We start from the raw sequence: 21,688 nt of genomic DNA on the forward strand, positions 1-21,688 counted from the left end.
TCACTTCCCAGAAAGCCTTGCGCGGGGGCGGAGGCGGCAGGGACGCGATGGCTGAATCTCTGCCGCTGGAGGTGAGAGGAGGCCGCCCTCAGGCCTAGCTCGGGACAGGCCCCGCCCTCGGGGTCCCAGGCTGTGGGAAGCGGCTGTCAGACAGCTCGCCTTGGCCCCGCCCGTCTGGCGGAAACAACTAGCCCGGGAGATCCAAGGACCTGCTGGCTATGGGTAACGGCCCCGCCTTTGGGCCACCCCGTCCCCTTACCTTGGGCGACCATCCTCTCCTTCCCCATCGGCCCCAAGAGATGGCCGCTCTGTCACCTCAGCGAGGACAGGGCCTCTGCCTACCCTGCATCTCTTGAGATGGCCGCCCCTCCCCCTCAGCTCTGGAAGATGTCCGCTCCATCCCATCATCCCCGAAGGGTAACCGATCTTATCCCCATTGGCCCCTTGGAATGGTCGCTCTATTCCCTCCTCCCCGAGAGAGGCTGCCCCTTCCCCTGGCGGTGGAAAACAGACTGCCCCCTCCCATCAACTTCGGGCATGGTCTCTGAGTTCCCTCACCGGGGACAGGCCTGCTCCCCACTCCCTCGGCCCCTAGTGATGGCCATCCCTGCTTCCTTCACCCCATGGGATGTTTGCTCCCTCTCCTTAGCCTGGAGCAAGACCACTCTGCCGCTGTTATCCAGAGAGAGGTGATAAGTTTTGTCTCCAGTGGCCTCTTGGGATGGCCTCTTCATCCCTTTTCCCCCGAGAGCTGGCAACCCCCTCCCTCAGCCCAAGGGAGACAGGCCACCCTTTCCCCATCAGCCCTTGGAATGGTGCTCCTTTCCCTTAGCAAAAACAGGACTGCTCCAACCCCAGTGAGCCCCCTGCGATGGCATCCTTTCCCCCTTTGGCCCCGGAGGATATCTGTTCCATCCCCATAGATCTCAGAGATGACCAGTCATATCTCTAGTAGCTCCCTGGGATGGGGTTCGTTGGGTGGCCACTCCACCCTTATCACTGCTTCTTCTGGTCCCTCTAGAAAGGCCTCCCCGCTTCTCAGCTCAAAGAATCATGCTTCCTCCCCTCAGGGAGGACAGGTTTGTTGCCCTCCCTTTGCTCCTTGGATTGACTGCTGAGCCCCAGAAGACAGGATGGCCACTATCTTACCTCGGCTCAGTCAGGTTTTCCTGCCTCCCCTTGGGGATAGGGGCTTGATCAGTCCCAGTCCCCATCAGTGTTCTCTTCCCCATGCCTAGCCTCCCTGGCCCAGAGGCTGTTCTCCCCAGTCATTCTCCTCTCAGTAATGATCTGCTTTATCTTCCCACCCCTTCCTTGAGCAAACCTTTGGTGAAAATAGAGGTAAAAGACTGTCCATCCTTACTTAATGCAATTCAGTAAGTATTGACTGAGTACCTTCTGTGTACTAGGGACCAGAGAAAGGAAGAAGAGATCAGAGTGGGCTGGGGAAAAGGTCCACATAGGCAAAAGGAAATAAGGAAATAGACATGCTGTGTTTGTAGGACAGTGAGGAGACTGGATTGTGGAAGCTCTGGAATCAGGGGTCCAGTCAGGCATGGAGGCCTGGCAGTGCTGACCCAGGAGAAGAGATTTTGTCTTGAGGGGACTGGGAAACCCTGAAGGTTTTCATCAGGAGTACACTGAGACTGAAAGCTGTCTTTTAGGAAAATTAACCTTGTTGCATTGTGAGGAATGATTAGCAAGGATGAGCCTGGATGCAGGGAGATCAGGTGGGAGATTGTGTTAGGAATGAAGGCTGGGGTGATGAAGATCTGGGCTACTAAGGTGGTAAGTTTTCAAAGGCAGAAATATTAGTAACAGCAATCCAGGAAGCATTTATGGACAACCTACTAGATGTGAAGCATATTATATCTATTAAATATATATATAAATTATGTATATATAATTTAATCCCCATCATAAGACTATGATCTAGATTTTTAATATCCCCACTTTACAGGTGTGGAAACTGAGGCTCAGAGAGGTCAAGTACCTTGCCTGAGGTCACACAGGTTACATAGCTAGGAATCTGTGGAGCTGGGATTTGAATGAGTCTAAGTTAGCCTGGCCTAAAGCCTGTGCTTTACACCTATATCTGAGAGCAAGGGACAGAATAGCATGAAGAGCACAGAGTATTATCAGGATCATCAGGTGAGATGCACTGTTGGCGCTGAAGCTCAGGGGCTGGAAAGTTGGGAGGAAGGGCTGCTTTGGACTGAGGTTGAGATGAAGGTGATGGTAAAACATTTGGATGAAGAATCCTGTGGGGAGTTGGCAATACTAAACTAGCACATGAATGATAAAACAATATGTACATATTGAATTGCTGGTTATTCCTATAGAGGTAACTGTTAAAGCCATGCAAATGAATTTATTATCCTAGAAAGTAACAGATTGAAAGGCCCAGGTCTGAACCCTGGGAGCCACAGAAGAATCCAGAAACAGGGCAGTTGGAGTGGTGAGTGGAGCCCTAGAAAACACAGTGTCACAGAAGTCAAGGAGGGAAGATTCCAGAAGAAAAGAATAGTTAATATCAGATAATTCCCGGTCTCACAGGCAACTCCCTTCCCCAGTCCCTAATAGGGCCTCCACTCCCACCTACCCCCAGCCTCATAGAGCGCAGGCGGAGTGAGAGTCTGAGCCTACCAGGCTGTTAAGATTTTCTTGCTGAGAATCTTAACAGTCAGCTGAGTAACCTAGTTGGCAGTGAAGAAAATGGGAAAAGGGTGCGGTCCCAGTGTAACTTCCTGAAGATCAGAGTAGGAGCACCTGACTTGCTATGTTCTAGATCCTATGCAAGACACTTTACCATGTTATTTAATTGTCACAACAACCCATTTAAATCTCACTACAATTGTCTTTTTATAGATAAGGAAAATAAGGCTCAGAGAGGTCAGTTGAGAGAATAAGGATCTAAACTAGGTTTATCTGGTCCCAATGCCCAGGTTCTTTTTACCAACTTGAGCAGGAAGTTTGATTTTTATCAGTCAGAGCAAACCTGCATCCAGGTGGCGCTCAGGAGAGGTTTGTTCCCAGTAAAGATACCTGGCGGCTGGAGAGGGGAAGTGAAGACTCCACGAAGCTTAGGATCCAAGATGAACTAGAAGCCAGTGCTCTGGTCCCCTCTGACCTACTGTGCTATCAGCTGGAGAAGGTTCCAAAGGCCCCCACCAGCACTACAGGTCCCCAATGCCCATTCTTTTTCCCTCAGATGCTCACATATATTCTGAGCTTCCTGCCTCTGTCAGATCAGAAAGAGGCCTCCCTCGTGAGTCGGGCTTGGTGCTGTGCAGCCCAGAATGCCCTTCGGGAGGTAAGGTACCCACCCTCACCTGGCCCATTCTCAGTTGTCTCACTTCAGCTTGCTCATGGCCCTGCTCATGCGTCATTCATCCATTCATTCCTGCACACTTACTCATACATACTTGGCTCTGGGTACAGTGCTGGGGCTCTACAGATGAATAAAACTCCCCTGAGAAGCTCACAGTCCAGCGAAGGATAAAGACAAATATGAGTGATCATGATGTCGTGTGCTCGGTGCTGTGACACTGGAATGAAGGGTGCCATGGGGATATGAAGAAGGACATCGAAGGAGACTGGCAGCATCAGGGAAGGCTTCCTGAAGGAGTAGGATGAGGATGAAGGTTGGTCTTCCAGAACTCATATCAGCACAGGTGAAGGCACCAAAGTGTGAAATAGGTCTGGAAACGACCACACGGGTTCCCTATGACTGGAACTTCGGTGTGTGTGTGAGAAGTGGTGGGAGATGAGGCTAGAAAGGGGTCAGACAGCAAGACAGAGGTGCCAGGTGGCATTGCTGGGACTTTCTCCTGGTTATCATCGTGGGGCCTTTAAAGAAATATTAGGCAGGGGAGTGACATGTGGTGATTTGTGTCTTAGACATCTGCAGTGCAGAGTGGACTGAGAGGGCGAGTTGGAGTGCAGGGAGGCAGCCCACTAGGAGGTGAATGCAGGCATCTGTGCTCGTTTGAAGGGCAAGCAATAATAGCTCTTTGTTTCAGTTTTGACTTCTTTGATTATCACTGAGGTTGAACAGTTTTCTCATTAGCTGGCCATTTACATTTCCCTCTTTTGTGTATTTGTGTTCCTTGTCCATTTAACTATTGGGGTCTTAGTATTTTTCTTATCCATTTGTATGAACTTTTTATAATTAAAGAGATTAACCTTTTACATATTTATTGAAATACATTCCTAATATATTTGCCTTTTAATTTGATTTGTACATATGTGTCTGTTTATGAGGTTAAATTTCTAGGTTGTTGATTCTGAACATCTTTTCTTTCTTATTTCTTCCATTGCTTTAGAGATCCTTTGCCTCTCTTCAGAGATCTGATAAATATATACTCATATTTTGTGTCTTTATTTTTAATTAGAATTTACTTTTTAGATCAGTTTTAGGCTCATAGCAAAATTGTTTCTTGTGTTTTATGGTTTGAATTTTTATATTAATTATATTTTTTATTGGTGTAATTTATTTTGATTTATGCTCTAAGGTAAGGAGCTAAACTGATTAGTTTTCAAATAGCCCAAATACCATTTATGTATAATGAGTTGGAAGCCTCCTCTGTCACATATTAAATGTGTGTGTTTAAGTAGGGTCTGTTGTTGAGTTCTCTCTCCAGTGTCGTTGAGCTTAGTGTCTAAAGGAATTTGAACTTGTTGAAAATTTGAAGTATAAGACATCTAAATGGTGAGATCCAGTTGGCAGTTGGGTTTCTGAGAGAGGAATTCAAGAGAAGCGTCTAGGTAATAAATATATATGTGGGTGTCATTAAAGAACAGGTGGACGTTTAAGCCACGGATCTGAGTCACTCCCCCTAGGGAGAGCATGAGGAGCCCCGAAGAGCAGGCCACAGAGAACGCCCCCAAGCGGACACCAGTCCAAAGGCGTGGAGAGGGGGAGGGGCCTACAGAGGGGGCTGAGGAGCTCCCAGCGAGAGGAGGACACACAAGTCAAAGGTGAAGAGCATTTCAAGTGTTGAGTGGATGAGTAACAGTGTCAAATCCCACAAAGAGTCCAGAAAATAAAGAACAGATAGTGTCCATGATGTCTGACATACAGGGAGGTCACCAATGGCTTCAGTAACATTTGGCATCTGGGGAAAAAAGCCAGGTAGGTTGAGGAGTGAATGAGAGAAGAAGGATATGTAGAGGATGACCTCATCTGCAAGAAATTTCCCCATGAAAAGTAGAAAATAAATAGAATTGTAATGAGAAGTTGAGGTGGGCTAAACAAAGGATTTTAACTGGGAGAAATCTCTAATGTGTTTATGTGCTGAAGGAGTCACTAGAAGAGGGTGAGTGTAGGGAGGAGAGGCCAGGAATGGCAGCCACCACCTGGGGTGGCAGCCGGACAGGCTTCAGGATAGTACAAGGCGTGGTCTTGGGTAGGATGGAGAGGATGTCACCTCTCCTGAGGAAGCGAAGGGGTGGGGGTGGCAATGTGAAGCTGTTTGCTGAGGCAGTTCCTTAAAGGCTGGTGGGTTCTTTGCGTGGTGACCGTGGAGGCCAGGTTGTCTTAGGGGAGTAAGTAGGAGGTAGAGGCCAGGGCCTCAGCAGAGAGGTTTGGAATATTCACACGGCAGGAGGAAGATGGGAAGTTACCAGAGACACAGGTAGGGGCCTCACTCACTCAGGTGGTGATGCTGCCTGTCTGTGCCCAGCACTCTGCTGGGCCCTAGGGGTGCAGGGCTGGGGCTGACACAGCACCCAGAGTTGATAGTGAGAGGGAGACAGCACAAGCCAAAAGGAGGGGGTAGGGTGCTGCACTCAAAATCTTATGAGGCACACCAAGGATGCAGAGAGAAGATTCACAAAAGACTTCATGGAGAAGGGGATGCTTGGGCTAATCTCCAGAGAGGAATAAATGCTTGCTAAATAGACAAGTAGGAGTAGGTGAGGGGTCAGACCCCCCCACCCCTCAACCCCTGCCAAAAATAAACAGAAAACAGCTGAACCCAGGCAGGGGAGCATGAGACAATAGAAGGGCTTGAGTGCCAGTCAGGAAGCTCAGTCTCCGTGCTGCGCAGTGGCGAACCATCAAAGGGCCTGAAGAGCGCTGTCAATTGCCTTTTGTAAGGATCACCCTGGTGACAATACCAAGGATAGACTGGAGCCAGGGAGACTGGAGGCCCGGACCCTGATCAGGAGGAAACTGCTTAATATATTTCTGACGGACAATAAGGACACCTGAACTAAGGCAGAGCAATGAGGGGGGAGCAGAGGGACATATTACAATGTATCAAAGAGATGGAATGCAAAGGACTTTCATCATTGTGGATGTGAGGGAGTGGTCTAGGATGACTCCCAGATTTCTGACTTAGGTGATTTGGTAAAGGGCACTGAGAGTTTAGGAGAAGGGCCAGAGACCGACAATAAGACAGTAAACTCAGATTTGGGCATATTGCATCCTTGTATCCGGAGAGAGGTCCATCAGATCATGGCTCCCAGTATCTGGTGCTCAGGAAGAAGGTGTGGAAAACAAAGTAGTTGGAATGGGATGAAGTTTGCTGGGGCGCACGTGGAGGGAAACAGCGTGTGTGTGTGTGTGTGTGTGAATGGAAAGCAGGCTAGAAGGTAGGAGAGCCAAGAGGGCAGAGTCTCAGAACCCCCAGTGGGAGAGAGCATCGGGGGAGACTGGCCATCCATAGCAGGCAGCAGGGCATGGCAGAGAGGACACTTGTGGGAAGTCTTCAGGGGAGCCCCCACATGCTGGTGAGGAGAGGAGAGCCAGGGAGGAGCTGTTGCTGGGAATGAGTGATTCTGTGGGGACAGTGGTGGAGGGGTAAGTGGGCAAAGCCATGGTAAAGAGGTGGCCACAGTGGGTGTGGGCGCCCATGTGCTTCCAAGAAGCTTGACAGTGGAGGGGAGGGGGTGAAAGGTGAGAAGAGGGGGTGCAGGATCAAGGGACGCCTTTGCTAAGACTCCGGGGTGTTTGTGGACTCTGGGGAAGGAGCAGTGGAAAGGCAGGGTTCTCAGAGGAGAGGGTGGGGGACAGGCTCAGTAGGCCGGGAGAAGGGGGTCACCCTGAACCAAAGAGCAGGAGAGGGAAGGAGGTTAGGATGGGTCCTGCCAGGGGTGGGCTGGTGGATGTGAACAGGAAAAATGGAGGGCCTTCCCACCTAAGGGACTTTGGTTTCTTTTTGAAATGGTCAGGTCATCTCTGAGAAGGCTGGAGTGAGGGGAGGGAGCTACAGTAGCGTCAGGGGCTGGAGAAGATAGTGGGCTTGGAGAGAAGTCTGAGGGGAGTGAGAAGAGAGGGGGAGGCAGTGAGGAGGTGGGAGTGGGCAGGCCAGTGATGACAGTGCAGGCACAAGGGGAGGCCACGGCTTCCTCAGGCAGAATTCTGTATCCCCAGCACACACTCAGAGGAGGCAGCGGTCTCATCATCCCTGGCCAGGCAGGGGGCAAGGAGAATGGGCACAGACAGCAGCATGACGGGCAGGCCCACAAGGACCCTGAGGAGAGGTAATCTGGGGGAGGCCTCTTGGAGTCCAGCAAAGAAGGAGAGCATAGAAGAAGCCAAGTGGGCAGTCAGGCCCCGGGGATAAAGGTGAGATTGGTACAGGAGTAAGGGAGGGAGGAAAAGGAGGAGACCAGGGTCAGAGTTTGGGATCGTAGAGTCTACCATTTTAGCACTGGGACTGCTCCAGCTAACTCTGAACTCCAGATAGAACACTGACAAAGACCCATTTGGTGCCTCTGCAAAACTCAGTCCCCCACTCCACCCCCAGGGCTGGGAGTGCTGGGAAGCCAGGCCACAGATACCTGAGCATCTAGGGCCCTGCTGACACCATGTCTCAGAGACCAATCTGCGGAACCCTGTTGGCAGGAACCATCCCCCAGGGCTCAGCAGCTTGATAAGGAGGTGGAGCCCCAGCTAGTAGGTGCTACAGAAGATTCTGGCTGACCAAGGCCAAGCTGGGGCCTATATGGCTCCAGGCCAGGCTAGGATACTAGACTTGGTGACTTCTTATTCTCCCTGACCTGCCGCCACTTAATTCCATTTTTTTCTCAAATAAGAAGGTAGACAAAGGCAGCACCCCGACAATACACCCAGGCTCTGTCCGTGCCGGGGCGGGGGTGCTATTTGCCTGCCACTGGGCTGGTCACTGTGAAGACCTCAGGACGGCTCCCACCCCCTGCGGCCTTCTCCTGCCCGAGGCGTCTATAACGCCTCTGGAAATGACCCCCAAGGTCTGACTCCTCTCTGGAGACCAAAGCCCCTGGGCGCCAGGGCATATATTTTCTCAAAGGCCTTCTGGAAAACAGGCGTGTTAACTTTGGATTCCTGTGCCAGCAGACAGGAGGGCCACGTCTCTGTCAGATGGCTTTTCAAGTCTGCACACAGGCCTGCCATCTCAGCTCAGGACTTCAGTAGTTATGACAGAGTCCTGGCCTCTCACAGTCAAGGGACATGTATTGCTTTTAGCAAGTTTAGGTCATTTTCCAAATGATTTCGCATTTACTCTTAAGATGCCGGCATTGGGAAGGGAGGAGCCCAGGGGGCTAGTTAGCCCCTCTGTGATGGGGAGGCTGAAGCTGGAGCAGGTACCAGTGTAGTCCTCCCTTAGGCCTTTAGAAGCATCTTCCTAGGGCCTGGGAAGGGGGACTTTCCTACACTGGGGCCAAGGACCGGAACCCAGAAGCCTGCTGCTCTGCCCCCACAGATGATAAATATCCCTAACAGGCTGCTCCTGGGCTCCTGTATTTGAGTCCCAGGTAGACCACCTCGGTGATGGCTTAGAGGCTTCCTCCTCCCCACCAAGAAAAACAGTGGGGAGCAAGGAGGCAGTCTTAAATCTCACCCTGGCCCCATAGCTGGAAGTCCTTTAGGCCAGGCCCTGCCCCTTTATTGGGTAGCTTTTGCTGCCACCTGCCAGCCCTGTACTTGGACGCTGGGCTGTTCATCTGCCTTGTTCACAGGAAGGCAGTAGGGAGAGGGAAGAACTTTTCTGGCAGCCAGGGCTCAGGAAGACAGGGAAAGAAGGAAGACTGGAGGCTGCTGGAGCTGGGGCCTGCGGGGGTGGCATGTGACTGTTGGGGGCAGGTGCTGCCTGGCAACCAGCACTGCTCTGCACTCCCCCAGCCAGAGTTCATTCTACTCATCATCAGATTGGCTCATCTGTCGTCACTGCAGGGCTTTGAAAGGGCTGGAGGCACGCTTTACCTTTCCTTTCTAGAACCTTTTCTCCCTGATCTTTTCGGTACCCTCCCGAACCTCACACAGTGAGATCTTCCCCAGGTCTCCTTAAATCTGAGAGAGGGACCCAGGTCCTCGGGAGTCCCCACTACCCCACTGTCTCCCAGTGTCCACAGAGGGAATCTGTGGGGAGAGCTCCTCTCATCCATACCACAGGGTCTGAAATGGAAACCTGGTCTGACACCCTGATTCCCGTGAAATTCGCCGGGCGCTGGTCTCCTCTTACCATACGCTCCTCCTTCCCGTGAGGACAGCCATAGTCAGCTGCTTCTCTCTGGGGCAGAAGCCAGGCTGATTCGCCACACCTGGGAATGAGTTCCACGCGTCTTCCTGAGGGAATCCTGTTGAATAAGTATCTTGCGGGGAGTGCGTATTACGCGTCATTTCTACCTTTCTGGTTCCCTTTTGATGATGTTCTGTGGGGAACAAGCAGGGAATGTCAGTTTGTTCTTGCCGTTACTCACAGGACAGGTTTTTTGGGGAGCTTCCTTGTGAAAACAAGAGCCTTTGAGTACCACTTGCCTGCAACCTGGGCATTGGTCAGGGGTAGAGAAATGGGGCTAGGATTTTAGAAGCCAAGTCCTCTTCTCCCTCCCCCCACAGACCAGTTCCACACACTCCTGTAGCTACTGTCCTTTGGCTCCTTCTGGCACAAGATCAGGGAAGGTTCTACGAAAACATCTCCCTCACTGAGGGCTCCCCAAACTCGTAAACAAGCCAGCTTTTTCCCACAACAACTAGCCCTGAGCTTGCCTCGGGGCCCCACCCAACTCCGACTGTGTGCTCCCCGCGCTCGCTCCCCTGTTCCTCTACGGCAGGGCCAACTCGGCTTCCTCCCTGCCTCTGAAATTCATCCTATGAGCTCCAGCCCACAGAAACAGGACGCTTCTCCCTCCTTACCTGGACAGATAAGACAGACCCTCTAAAGATGAGCCCCAGGGCTCGCAAGCACGTCTTGAACTCTCGAGCCTGAAGGGCCTACACTTGTGAGCGCGCCCACGCCCCCACGCATGCGCACACCACCTCACGTGCGTGTGCACGTTTTCACTCAAACACAAAACCCATTTTTGCAAACATTCGTGTGGCTGAGACACTGAATGTGTGTGGCCACCAGGGGACCTCGGCCTCACTGCCTGCTCCAGATCTCTGGCATCTGGGCCACGGGGGATTGTGCTGAGCGATACCTGCGTAGCTTTTTCCCGCCCTCAGCTGTTCCGAGGGCTATTTATATGCTCTCGTGAAAGTGGGGGAGGCTGACTGCTTAGCTAAGGCCAAGCTGAGGCCCTGGATTTGGAGCCGGGTCCATGGGTCTCAGGGCCACCTTCTGAAAGTCCCAAAAGTTGGAGTCCAGCATACTTTGTCCTCCTGCTCCCTGGGGGCTTCTCTGGCTCTCCTCCAGGTCACCCCCCAGCCCTCCTGTACTCAGCATGCTAAGTCCCCACTCCGGCCCAGGCCCTCCATAGGCATTCAGTCCCGTCTGTCACTAACCTTCCTGTCCTCCCCTCGTAGTCATCCCCTTGGAGCCCCAGTGTGACCCATCCTCCCAGCTTCCACTTCCCATCAGCAGCCCCCTCAAGCACACATGACACCACACACCACAGTGGGTCCCCATTGTAGAAAACCCCTTCCCTGACGTGCCCTCAAATTCTGGCCAGCGAATTGCCCCCAGACCCGATGGCCAGCACACTCTTGAGACCAGAGGGCTAACCCCAGGCCTGCTGCTGCCCCATAGGCCAAATGAGGTACAACATCCCCGTGTCCTCTGCCTCCCTTCCGACCATCAAGAGCCTGGGTCTCAGGGGCATCTGCTGCATCAGCCTGACCAACCTGGATGGCTTGCCGGCTTCACACCAGGTGCTGCAGTCTGTTGCCTACCACCTGGGCCTGCACCTGCAGAGCTTGTGCCTTGGTGGGGGCAGCCCCACAGAGGCCTCCTTCGTGGCCCTGATCCTGGGCTGCCCGGCCCTGCGTTTCCTTGACCTCAGTGGCTGCAACAGCCTCTTCACGTCGGGCATGCTGCTAGCTCAGCCCAAGACAGCACAGCGGGTCCAGCAGGCACTGAGCGGCCTCTGTGAGCTCAGTCTGGCTAGCCTGCGGGACCTGACTGATCTCAGCTTCAACCGGCTCAGCAGTCGTGTCCCCAGCCTCGAGCACCTCTCCTTGGCCTACTGCCACCTCACCTTCGAGCCAGGCCCAGCCCGGGGCTCCATCGGCCCCCAGGATTCCTACCCTTCCCAACTCTCTTTCTGCAACCTGCTGCAATTCGTGAAGGAACAGGCTGGTAGGCTGCACGCCCTGGGCCTTAGTGGCACTAGCTTGCCACCTGAGACCCTGCAGGCCCTGGGCCAGGTGGCCGGGCTGCAGCTGCAGGAGCTGAGCCTGCACAGCTACCGGGACCTCTCCACAGAGGCTGTGGCCACCCTTTGCCACCAGCAACCAGGCCTTACCTCCCTGGACCTCAGCGGCTACTCAGAACTGGCTGACGGGGCACTCTTGATCGTGAGCCGGGGCCTGCGGCGCCTGTGGCACCTGAGCCTGAGGAAGCTGCAGCGGCTGACGGATGCGAGGCGCTCAGCCCTAGGGGGCCTGTGGGAGCTGCAGAGCCTCGACATGGCCGAGTGCTGCCTGGTGAGAGGGAGGGAATTAGCCCAGGCCCTGGGCTTGGTGTGTGGAGCTCCACACCCACTGGCCTCCCTCAGCCTGGCCTACTGCTCCTCACTCAAGGTGAGCGTCCCATCCCCTTCCTTCCTTCCTTCCTCACCAGAACCAGGGATTGGGGGAACTGGGAGCGTGGCGCCAGGGAGGCGCCCAGTGTTTGTGTCCAAGGAGTGGTTAGAGCTGAACTGGGGACACAGTCAGGAAGAGGAAAGGAGCCTAGACAGACAGGGCTGCTGCCAGCACTTCTCCCCGCAGCCCCACGGTGGGTCCAGGTAGAGGGAGGTCCAGGAGACCCGGGGGCCCAGCCCACAAGGTGGCACATACCTCACGAGCCAAGTGATTGGTGATCACTGCAGTCTGGGGAGGGGAGTGAGGGTGGGTGTTCTGGGGGCCAGGAAGGCTGGTGAAAGCGGTGACAGAACCGAGCCCTGCAGGGAAGGGGTACCGAGGTTACACAGCAGTCATGGTTCAGGCAGGGCCCGAGGGAGGTAATGTGACGTGGGAGCAGAAGGGTCATTTCTTGACTGAAGCCAGTTCCTTCAATAGGGCTCAGCCCTGTCCCTCTGGGTGGCGTCCCTGTCTTCCTGCAGTGTCAGTCTCTTCCTCTTTAGCAGATTATTACTTCAATCTAGCACTTGCCCAGAGCATTCCCCACCTGAAAAGCATCTCAGCCTTTTCCTCCAAGTGCCTCTCTTCCCCTGCCCTCACCGCTTCACCACTGTGCGTCCCTCAGCTGCTCTTTCTGGGGCCCCACCTTCCCATGTCTCTGCATCCCTCTACAAAGCAGCTTCCTCTGTTCTGCCTTAGTTCCTGCTCCTGGCAGGTGGCAGCCCTACCTGCTCTGTGACCTCACAGTCCTAGAGGGAGCATATTTGCTTGGCTCAGCGAGAATCAGATGTCCATCACTGGTGCTGGGAGCACAGGCAGGATGAACACCTTAGAAACTTTCACCTGCATCCTTCCTGCCCCAGCCAATCTAGGCATTTGCTTTTCTCCTGGTGTCCCACCACTGCAGCCCACCAGGTCCACTCCGACACTCACCAGCACAGGAATATTGTTGCTTCCTTCCGTGGACCCTGTGGCAGCTTCCTAGTGACCCCTGCCAAGCCCGGTGACACAGGCACAAGCCACCTCTCCATTGCCCTCTCCCTCTTCCACTTCCCTCCTAGGACGCCTCAGTGCTCTCCCTGGTGCCAGCGCTGGGCCCAAGCCTCAGGGTGCTAGACTTATCCTCCTGCGTGGCCCCTCACCAACCGGACCGTGCAGGCCATCTACACCTACCTCACCCACCTGTCAGTCCCACTCCTGGCCTGGTGCAAGGAGCTCCGTGACCGGGGGCTTCTGGGCTTGGGGCAACCAAGTGAGGAGACCCTGCAGGGGCCGCAGGTGCGGGACCCTCGAGGTCATGGCGGGCGGGGTCGGTCCCTGGGCTCAGCTGCCCTCCTGCCCCTCCTGCGCCTGTCTCTGGGAACAGCTGAGGGCCAAACTCAGGAGGAATCTGGGAAGCAGGGGCTTCCTCTCACAGCCACCCCGAGAGCTGGGCATCGGGCCTCCAGGGGCAAAAGGACCCTTCTCCCCGGCCACAGGGCCCGCCCCGCTCACTCTGCCGGCCCTACGGGACTTGGACCTCACAGCCTGCAGCAAGCTGACTGATGCCAGTTTGACCAAGGTGTGGGGCTGGGGACGTGGATAGGCTGAGGGCCCTGGGGCTGGAGCCAGCGGTCAGGGCCAACCCGCTTTTTGCTTGGCAAAAGTCCTTTCTCATTGGCTTCTGCTGCCCGTAGCCATTCCTCTGGCTGGGGGTGGGGGGAGCTGGAAGGGCTCCAGCGCCACACCATCCACCCCCCCCCCATCCTCGCAGGTGCTCCAGGTCCCCCAGCTGAGGCGGTTGTCACTGAGCCTGTTGCCAGCAGTCACGGACAAGGGCTTGCTGGCTGCGGCCAGAGGCTGCCCCAGCGTGGAGCGCTTGGTGCTGAGTCACTGCAGCCGCCTCAGTGACGAGGGCTGGGCCCAGGCAGCTGGCTGCCGGCCGAGGCTGCAGCACCTCAACCTGTCCAGGTGCAGTCAGCTCGCGGAGCAGTGAGTGTGTCCGGTGCTGCACAGTGTAGGGGCTGGGCTGGGGCCCCCTGCCGGGTCAGGCGCTCGCCCAGTGGCCTCCCTGCGGAACGCTGGGTTCCACTGGGCAGGCGTGCAAGCAGCTCCGATGGTAGATGTGGCCATGTGTCCTGGCATCAGCATGGCTTCCGTCAGGCGCTTCCAAGCCCAACTGCCTGAGGTGAGCTGCGTCCAGTCCCGCTTCGTGGGAGGGGCTGACCTGACCCTAACACTCTGAGGCCAGGTCAGTAACCAGTCCTGTGGCTCAGCCTCTGTCACCTCCAGAGGCTCCAGCCCTGGCCTCTTGACCTGGAGTTTGACTCAGTGCCTCCCACCTCCCTCTGCTACATGCCCCAGAGCCCCTTCCCCAAGCTAAAAACCCCTTTTCTAGGACTAAGGGTGGGACTATATCAGGGCAGCCCAAGGGGCTTCCTGCCCCAGTCTGCCCCACAGCCCAGCAGGAACCTTTTCCAGCTACATGTCGCTGCCACAGGCCCCTGGAAATGCCAGCTCCTGCTCTCCTGTCCAGGCTTGGGTCCAGAAGCCAGGCCCACAGGTGGGCTGGGTCTGGTGCTGCGAGGAACAGACCCTGTGCCTCTGGCCCTGCCCCTTCTCACACTAAGGCCTGTACTGTTCCCCACAGCTCTCCCAGCCCCCTACCAGCACTGAGCTTTAGCAGCCAAGCCACAGTCTTTGTTGTATACCCAACAAGATTAAAAATTCCAGATCTCACCTCCTTGTCCGAAGTTCTCAGACCAAAGGGCCCCTTCCCTCCCCACCTCAGATGAAGCAACCTAGCCCAGGGACAATGTGTAGGAAACGCCAGAGGGACAGACAGTTTCTTCCTCACACCTGGCCCAAAGCCCTACAGGTGCCCCCAGCAGGTCCTAGCTTCTTCCCCACATGGTGGGAGACTCCAGAGGCCTCTCCCCAGCACAAGCCACAGGACATGTCCTGCAGCAAAGGCATGTCTGTGTACCCTCATCCCAGCCAGATCCCAGGAGCACAGTGATTAAGGCTGCCTGAGTCAATGAGGCTGTTTTCAGCACACACACACACAAAAGACTCTAAAGAGGATAGCATCTCTGGGTAGGAAAGGTCATTAGAGGTCTAGTCCAACCTCCTAAACAGAGAAAGAAGCTGTAAGCTTAGCCTGGGAGGTCAAGGAAAGACTCAAGTCAGTGAAAAAAGAGGAGGGAGGGAAGGAGACAATTAGGCAGAAGGGACCAGGGAGGTGCACATGGGCAGGCCAGAGCTGGTGCTGGGTGTAGGGGTAGTCCCAGTCCCATGGCGGGCAGGGAGGATGCCAGCTTGGACCGAGCATCCTTGGTCCACATGCTTGTGACTCTGTAAGCCACAGGCACTCTGTAGAAAGGGCTAAACCACAACGTGTCTGCAACCCATCTCAACTCTGTTTAATCATGGTACCGTGACCATTATCCATGGTCAATAGGGAGACACTGAAGAATACAGGGGAGACGGTGTGTGTGTGAGTGTGTAATCAGATCGGCTTCCTGTTTGAGAAAGCAGTGGGGTAGTTGGTATTGAGAAGATTGGAAGGGCGAGACAGGAGGCAGGAAGTCAGGAGGTTCTTGCCAAGATGATGGTGGCCTGTAACAAGGGACTGGAAACACTGAGAAGGAAGAATTGATGGTATTAGGAGACTTAACTGCATTTGGGCTCCCCATTTGCACCTTGAATTCAACAGGGACTATTCTAAGTGCGGTGGGAAGTCTGAATGCAGGAGTGGGCATGTGGGGCCCTGAATGCCCAAATCAGAAGCATAGCTAGAGAGGGGGAACAAGCACTCCCCCAGAACATTCTTCAAAGGAGGTGCCGTATCATCAGTTTTTAGGTAACATGGTGATGGTTAACACTTAAAAAAGATATTCTGAGGAGTCACTGGGAAAGAGGTAGTGAGAGGCATGGAGGAGGTCAGAGGGTGGTGGCTGGCAGCTTCCAGCCTGCCCGTGGGTCCTGTGGGTGGGTATGCTCCTCTTTGTCTCAGAGGCTTGGGGTCTATGACCATAGCCTCCGAGCTTCACCTCCAGCTGGCCTGTCTTTGCACCCCACCCCACCCAAGCTGCTGCAGTTGGGTTTTAATCAGAATGCAGGCTTCCTGCACTAAATTCCCTCTTGTCAGAATCAGCCTACATCCTCCCACTGGCCTGGGGGACATCTTCTGGAATCTTGAGTTTGCCCTTCAGCACAAAGCATACCCAACTTCACATCTCTCCCTTCAAGCCTCTCAACAGGGGGCCTCATGACCCACAAATGACGCAGGGGAAGGGCCAAGCAGGGTTGAGGACTGAGCTCAGACCATCGGGAGCCTTCTGGAAACATGGCTCCCAGACTAGGCCCCCGTTAATGGCGCCCAGAAAGGCATCCACTTGGGGAAATGCCTCCTGCCCTACCACCTCTCCCTCAGCTGGCTGGCAGCCCCAGACCTCTCTCAGCTGGTGCCCCCAGACTACAGGCCATCCTTCTTTGCAGGCCTAGCACTGAGGGAGGCTGAGGACTCATGTTGAAGAAGGGTAACAGGGCCAGCCGGTCCCCACCGTCCTTCAGAACACCAGCCCCTCAACTGTAGCTGCCCAGGTTTGTGGCCCCAAGCTGTGGCCCTGGCCTGACGCCCTCATCGCATCTGCCAGCTAAGCTTGAAGGCAGGCTTAGCCTGCAGGGTTCAGAGCTGGCTCAACACATGTCTAAGAGCCAAGCAGACTTTATTTCTGCTGCAGCCTCTGCTGGTCAGGGTGCCTGTGCTTCTCCCCTCCTCCACCCTTTGTGGCCACCACAGTGGCAGCAGCTGTGGCCCCTGGCCAAGTTCACTGTCAAGGTTCAGCGATGCTGCAGTCATAGCAGAAGTTGAAGTTGGTGGGGGGCGGGGGGACGGGGGGTGGCTGCTCAGGGATGGGCACATTCTCCAGCTCCAGCAACCGCAGCTTGGTTTCCATGGTCAGCAGCTGCTCCAGGTCCAGCCGTGTCTGCTCACTGCCCATGGGACTGCCCAGCAGGGCGCTCAGCCCATCTGTCCACAGGTGGAACTGGGGATGGGGCCATCTCCATGAGGGCCTTTCCCGTCTCCTCCCCTGCCCATCTGCCCGACTCTGCTCAGCCTGCCCGGACACTCACCTCCCGTTTGGATGGGGCAATGAAGTTGAGGTATGCCTCCTCTTCCCCGTGGTCATAGCTGACTGAGAAAGCTAACTCACAGACGTCCTGGGGAAGCAAGGGAGCCAGGAGCACTAAGCAGGGGGCAGGGGCAGGGGCGGGCGGGAAGAAGCCCCTGGTTCCCACTGCACTCACCTTGTTCTGCTTTCCCGAGCCCTTCTCCCGGACGTGGGGGCAGTCCTTGCCTGTCAGCAGTGCCCTGATGTCGGCCACAGGGACTGCAGGAAGAAGGTAGGGCTGACCACTGGGACCCCAGGCGGTCCCGGGATGGGGCGGCGGTCTGGGAAGAGCAGGTGTCTGATCCCCACCCTGCCCTCCTTACGCTGCTCAGGCAGGCTCTCGGGGGCGGGCGGGCCGACGCCCTCCTCCACATCCCCATACTGCAGCAGCTTGTGGTTGGGGGACAGGCAGCAGAACCACAGCTTGTCTGTGGGCAGAAAGGGGAAGAGGGAAGGAGTGAGGAGAGGGACACGCCCTGACCCCAGCCCAGCCGCTCTCCAGCCCCACTGCCCACGCAATGACCCTGGCGCCGTCGGCTGCTGATCTTGCGGAAGAGTGTCCCCTCGCAGAGGTGGAGCAAACGCTGCTGGCGGATCAGGCCCATGAGCTCTGGCTTCAGCTTCTCCCGCAGCTCCCTGGGGGAGGGGGGAGGGGGGAGGGGGGAGGGGGCTCGCTGAACAGGACGACCTGGGCCTGAGCGAGGCCCAGGGTGCAGCAGGGAACGTGGGGGCTAGGACTGGGACCCATCCCCACCAACTCACAGAATGGGAGGGGCCAGTGTGCCTTCCTGATGCAGCCGCTCCGTCTGCCGCAGGCGCAGGACCTCCCCGTATGTGAGCGTGTTCACCTTGGTTCGGAACAGCTCCAGGGAACTGGGCTTCAGGGCCAGCGTGCGGGCCAGCTGCTCCCGCACCACTTGCATGACCTGGGGCCACCCCAAGCTTAGTTCAGGGCCTGAGTTCTGGGCCCTGACCCAGAACAACGCCCTGCCCTGGCCCAGGTTTCCCTGTTCCCGCCCTACGCACCTTGTCAAAGTCTTCCTGAGTGGCCCGCATCTCCTTCCAGGTCTTATTCAGCAGCTGGATGCTCACACAGAAGAGCTCATGGAAGCTCTGGTCTTGGCCAAAGAACATGGGCGAAAAGTCCTGGGCAGTTTCGGAGCCTGGAGCGGGGGGGCAGGAGGGGCTCAGGGAGAAAGTGTGTGCAGCCCCTGGCCCTCTCTGCCCTTCCGTCCCCCGTTCCTGGACACGCCGTGCCCAGTACCACTCACAGGGCTCCCCGACATGGAGCAGTTCACACAGCAGCACAGTCAGCTGGATGCTGCTCCGGGCAAAGGGACACTCATGCTTGTCCTCACGGCTGCTGTTCTCCAACACAAACTGGGGTGGTGGGAGCACAGGACGGGATGGGGAGTCACGACTAAGGCTGCGGAGACCCCCCGCCTACGTAGCATCCTGCCGTATCCCACCCCACCCTGTCACTGACCCGGCTGTAGGCGCTGGGCGCGTGTCTGGAGAAGTAGAGCATGTTGTCCAGGGCCAGCAGGCCAGGGGGCACGCGCTCCAGGTCCTGCGCAGGGTTGCTGTTCTGGGGGAAGGGGGAGAGGCAGCTGAGGAAGGGCCCAGCCCTCTGGAACAACAGCAGCCCCGGGTTGAGGCAGGGGCAAGGAGCTGGATAGGGGTCACTCACAGAGAAGCCCAGTTTGCGGAACTCGCGGGCACAGAGGGAACGGCGACGGTCGGCACTCAGCCCAGCGCCCAGGGACTCCCCCTCCAGTTCAAAGGCAGCCTGACGCAGGGCCTGCAGCTGCTCCCGCTGCTCCTGGGGTCGTTGTTGGAGTGGTGTTAAGACTGAAGATTCAAGGCCAAGCTCCAGCCGTCCCCAGCCTCGTGTGCCCCAAAGGCACCTACCTGGCTGTAGGGGTCCAGTGGCGTCCGCATGCGCGGCTCCAGCAGCCCCAGCGTAAGGGCCTGCAGTACGTACAAGTGGTGAGCCATCTCGTCGCCCAGTGGCGCTGCACTATGGATGATGTTCTGGAGAACAGCCAGTTCACGGGTGTGAATGTGGGCTCACGAGGAGAGGAGCAGGGAAGGGTCTGCCTGGCCTGGTCCTTCCTACCTTGTAGATGAACTGGCGAAGGTTTCTCTGCCACAGGTAGTCAAGCATGTGCTGAGGTGGGTGGGAAGGGGACTCAGGTGATTTAGCCCCACCATGAGCACCCATCCTGCAGGCCCACTGTGGAGCACAGTGCCCACCAGCTCCTCCCCCCACGTATCCAGCCACTGGTTGGACACCCACCTTACGTTCAGCAGCACTGGCCCCCTGCAGCAAAGCTGTCAGCAGTGCCATGGCCTTGGTTTGCAGCTGCTGGTTCATCCTGAGACAGGAAGAGGGCTCAGCCGGCCATCCAGGGTCCAGCCCCGCTCCACTCATCTGTACCCCACCTCCAGACACTTACACCTGTAGGTGCACCAGCAGCCTATCCAGTGGCACCTCACTCTTGACCAGCTGGCCCAGGGCAGGGCTGCTCAAGGTCACACTCTCCAGCAACCCCAGGGCCAGGGGCTGCACAGATGCATCCATGAGGTTCATGTTCACATAACACACCACCTTTAGAGGAGTAGGGGTTGTCACCACCTCAGCACCATGGAAGGCCAGACCCTGACACCACTCCACTGCCCCCACCTGTTACCCCTAGAAAAGCCCACCCACCTTCCTAACAAAGGGGATGCCGAGCGTCTCCCAGGACACCACGCCATGCTCCATGAGCTCCAAGAAGGCCCTCAGTGCGAGGGCCAGCACCTCTCCTAGGCTGGGGAAACATGTGGGGCTGAGAGGGCCAGACCAGGACGCCCAGCCCCACCATGTCCACCACCCACCACAGCCCTGTGCTCACTCGTCCCCATCCTCAATGATGGAGCCTAGTCTCTGAAGCCCATCACGGCTGATGACTTCCCGGGTGAAGGTCATGTCTGGGGCCAGCAGGACGAGGTGCCGAAGGGCTTCCCGGCGCCCCTCACAACTCTCGCTCTGCAGCCCCCGCAACAACCGCCCTGACACCACTCCACTGCCCCCACCTGTTACCCCTAGAAAAGCCCACCCACCTTCCTAACAAAGGGGATGCCGAGCGTCTCCCAGGACACCACGCCATGCTCCATGAGCTCCAAGAAGGCCCTCAGTGCGAGGGCCAGCACCTCTCCTAGGCTGGGGAAACATGTGGGGCTGAGAGGGCCAGACCAGGACGCCCAGCCCCACCATGTCCACCACCCACCACAGCCCTGTGCTCACTCGTCCCCATCCTCAATGATGGAGCCTAGTCTCTGAAGCCCATCACGGCTGATGACTTCCCGGGTGAAGGTCATGTCTGGGGCCAGCAGGACGAGGTGCCGAAGGGCTTCCCGGCGCCCCTCACAACTCTCGCTCTGCAGCCCCCGCAACAACCGCTCAGCCTCAAGGTCCTGCCAGGGGTGGGAGCAAGAACAGAGGTGAGGAGGTAAGGAGTGGGAACTGGGGATGTGGGGACTTGGGTGTCCACTAGGTGGGGCACTACTGGGCTGGAGCTGGGGCTAGGGCTGGGGCCTCCAGACCTAGGGCCCAGGTGCCAGTGGTGGGCAGAGAAGAGGCATAGCAGAGGGGCACAGAATGAGGGCAGGGTCAGGAGGGGCATTACTGGGGCAGTACTGAGGCACAGGATGCTGCCATTCTTGATCTCCGTGCGGTTCTGGAAAAGACGGCAGAAAATGGAGAGAAGTCAAGAAGGGCTCTGAGGATTGGTTAATTGGGGTTGTCAATAAGGGAGGATTTGGGAGTCAGTAAAAGAAAGATCAGGTTCCAGAGAGTGGGACGATGACTCTGAGTCAGAGCCAGGTGGGTAAGAGGGGTCACAGAGTGGAATGTGGGGCGGAGAGGGGACTCACGTTCTCAGTGATGTATCTCCTGTGCCCATCAGCAAACTGTAGGGCATAGCGCTCAGAGTGAGGCAAGCTCCACCTGCGGGCAGCAGAGGCTCAGCGAGGCGGTTAGGGGGCGCCCTCTCCCCCCTGCCCTCCCACCAGCCACCCTGCGTGCCCCGGCAGACCCGCACTCACGCGTCGCACACCTCCTTCAGCACAGCGGCCAGGGGTTTCGCCTACAAGTGGAACAGTCACTCACCGGATGGGAGTGGGAGTTGGGGAGGAGCCTGGGGGAGGGGAGGGGGGTGGGCTATTCGAGGGGAAAGGGGCAACCCGGAGGTAGGTGGTGGGGTGGACGGAGGCCAGACAGTCCGGGTGACCTGGTCCAGCTGGATGAGCTGCGGGATGGCGTCGCGCATCTGGACGGCGATCTTCACTACATTCCGCGGGGGCGCCATAGTCTACCCGAGGTGGGGGGCCTCTGTACTTTCCAAATGTGCAACTTCCCTCCGAGGGCACACCTGGTCTGAGGCCCCTGAGGACGAAGGTGTTCCTCTGCCCGAGACTTGGCTCCCGTGGCCCGCACTCACAGCCCAGGCTCCCACTCCCGACAAGGCGCCGCGGCCTTCCCAAGGGAGCCAGAGCCGAG

General features: G+C 56.6%; 2 protein-coding genes across 8 annotated transcripts; one reads left to right on the forward strand and one right to left on the reverse strand.

The window, feature by feature from the left end:
- Nucleotides 1–28: 28 nt before the first annotated feature.
- Nucleotides 29–14,213, forward strand: LOC102976405 (Leucine-rich repeat-containing protein 29). Its single transcript, XM_028485110.1, is given in 9 exon segments — nucleotides 29–71; nucleotides 1,022–3,313; nucleotides 11,657–11,947; nucleotides 13,051–13,125; nucleotides 13,127–13,267; nucleotides 13,407–13,550; nucleotides 13,743–13,964; nucleotides 14,032–14,083; nucleotides 14,086–14,213. Coding segments are annotated over 8 exon segments (1,155 nt in total). The 5' UTR covers nucleotides 29–71; nucleotides 1,022–3,211.
- Nucleotides 14,214–15,385: 1,172 nt separating this feature from the next.
- On the reverse strand, nucleotides 15,386–21,619 carry ELMO3 (engulfment and cell motility 3). Of its 7 annotated transcripts, XM_007125888.3 has the most exons (20): nucleotides 21,420–21,619; nucleotides 21,235–21,275; nucleotides 21,064–21,136; nucleotides 20,817–20,867; nucleotides 20,435–20,604; nucleotides 20,251–20,350; nucleotides 19,605–19,756; nucleotides 19,445–19,523; nucleotides 19,265–19,315; nucleotides 19,057–19,179; nucleotides 18,836–18,967; nucleotides 18,632–18,733; nucleotides 18,417–18,525; nucleotides 18,172–18,308; nucleotides 17,908–18,071; nucleotides 17,669–17,781; nucleotides 17,469–17,573; nucleotides 17,282–17,364; nucleotides 17,108–17,194; nucleotides 16,558–17,019 (listed from the first exon to the last, which is right to left on the reverse strand). In XM_007125888.3, exons 1-20 carry the CDS (start codon nucleotides 21,495–21,497, stop codon nucleotides 16,807–16,809), a joined length of 2,163 nt encoding a protein of 720 aa, XP_007125950.1. In that variant the 5' UTR covers nucleotides 21,498–21,619; the 3' UTR covers nucleotides 16,558–16,806. The 7 variants fall into 7 exon arrangements, with proteins under 7 accessions (XP_054938822.1, XP_007125950.1, XP_023980704.1 ...); XM_024124936.2 differs by lacking the exons at nucleotides 20,251–20,350; nucleotides 20,435–20,604; nucleotides 20,817–20,867; ... (1 more) ...; nucleotides 21,235–21,275; nucleotides 21,420–21,619 and adding exons at nucleotides 19,859–19,958; nucleotides 20,043–20,116; XM_055082846.1 differs by lacking the exons at nucleotides 20,251–20,350; nucleotides 20,435–20,604; nucleotides 20,817–20,867; ... (1 more) ...; nucleotides 21,235–21,275; nucleotides 21,420–21,619 and adding an exon at nucleotides 20,043–20,150 and having other exon boundaries at nucleotides 17,469–17,781; nucleotides 17,908–18,087; nucleotides 19,265–19,523.
- Between the last annotated feature and the right edge of the window lie 69 nt (nucleotides 21,620–21,688).

The sequence above is a fragment of the Physeter macrocephalus genome, unplaced genomic scaffold, assembly GCF_002837175.3.
Source record: "Physeter macrocephalus isolate SW-GA unplaced genomic scaffold, ASM283717v5 random_288, whole genome shotgun sequence".
In the NCBI taxonomy this organism is placed as follows: Eukaryota; Metazoa; Chordata; class Mammalia; order Artiodactyla; family Physeteridae; genus Physeter; species Physeter macrocephalus.

Bases quoted from the DNA above. Each gene is read 5' to 3' on its own strand.
- ELMO3 (XM_007125888.3), bottom strand. From the start codon at position 21,497: ATGGCGCCCCCGCGGAATGTAGTGAAGATCGCCGTCCAGATGCGCGAC. The intron at 21,276-21,419 runs GTCACCCGGACT...TTCCACTTGTAG, and splicing joins AGCTCATCCAGCTGGACCAG to GCGAAACCCCTGGCCGCTGT. The intron at 20,605-20,816 runs GTAATGCCCCTC...CACCCCTGGCAG, and splicing joins TGTGCCTCAGTACTGCCCCA to GACCTTGAGGCTGAGCGGTT.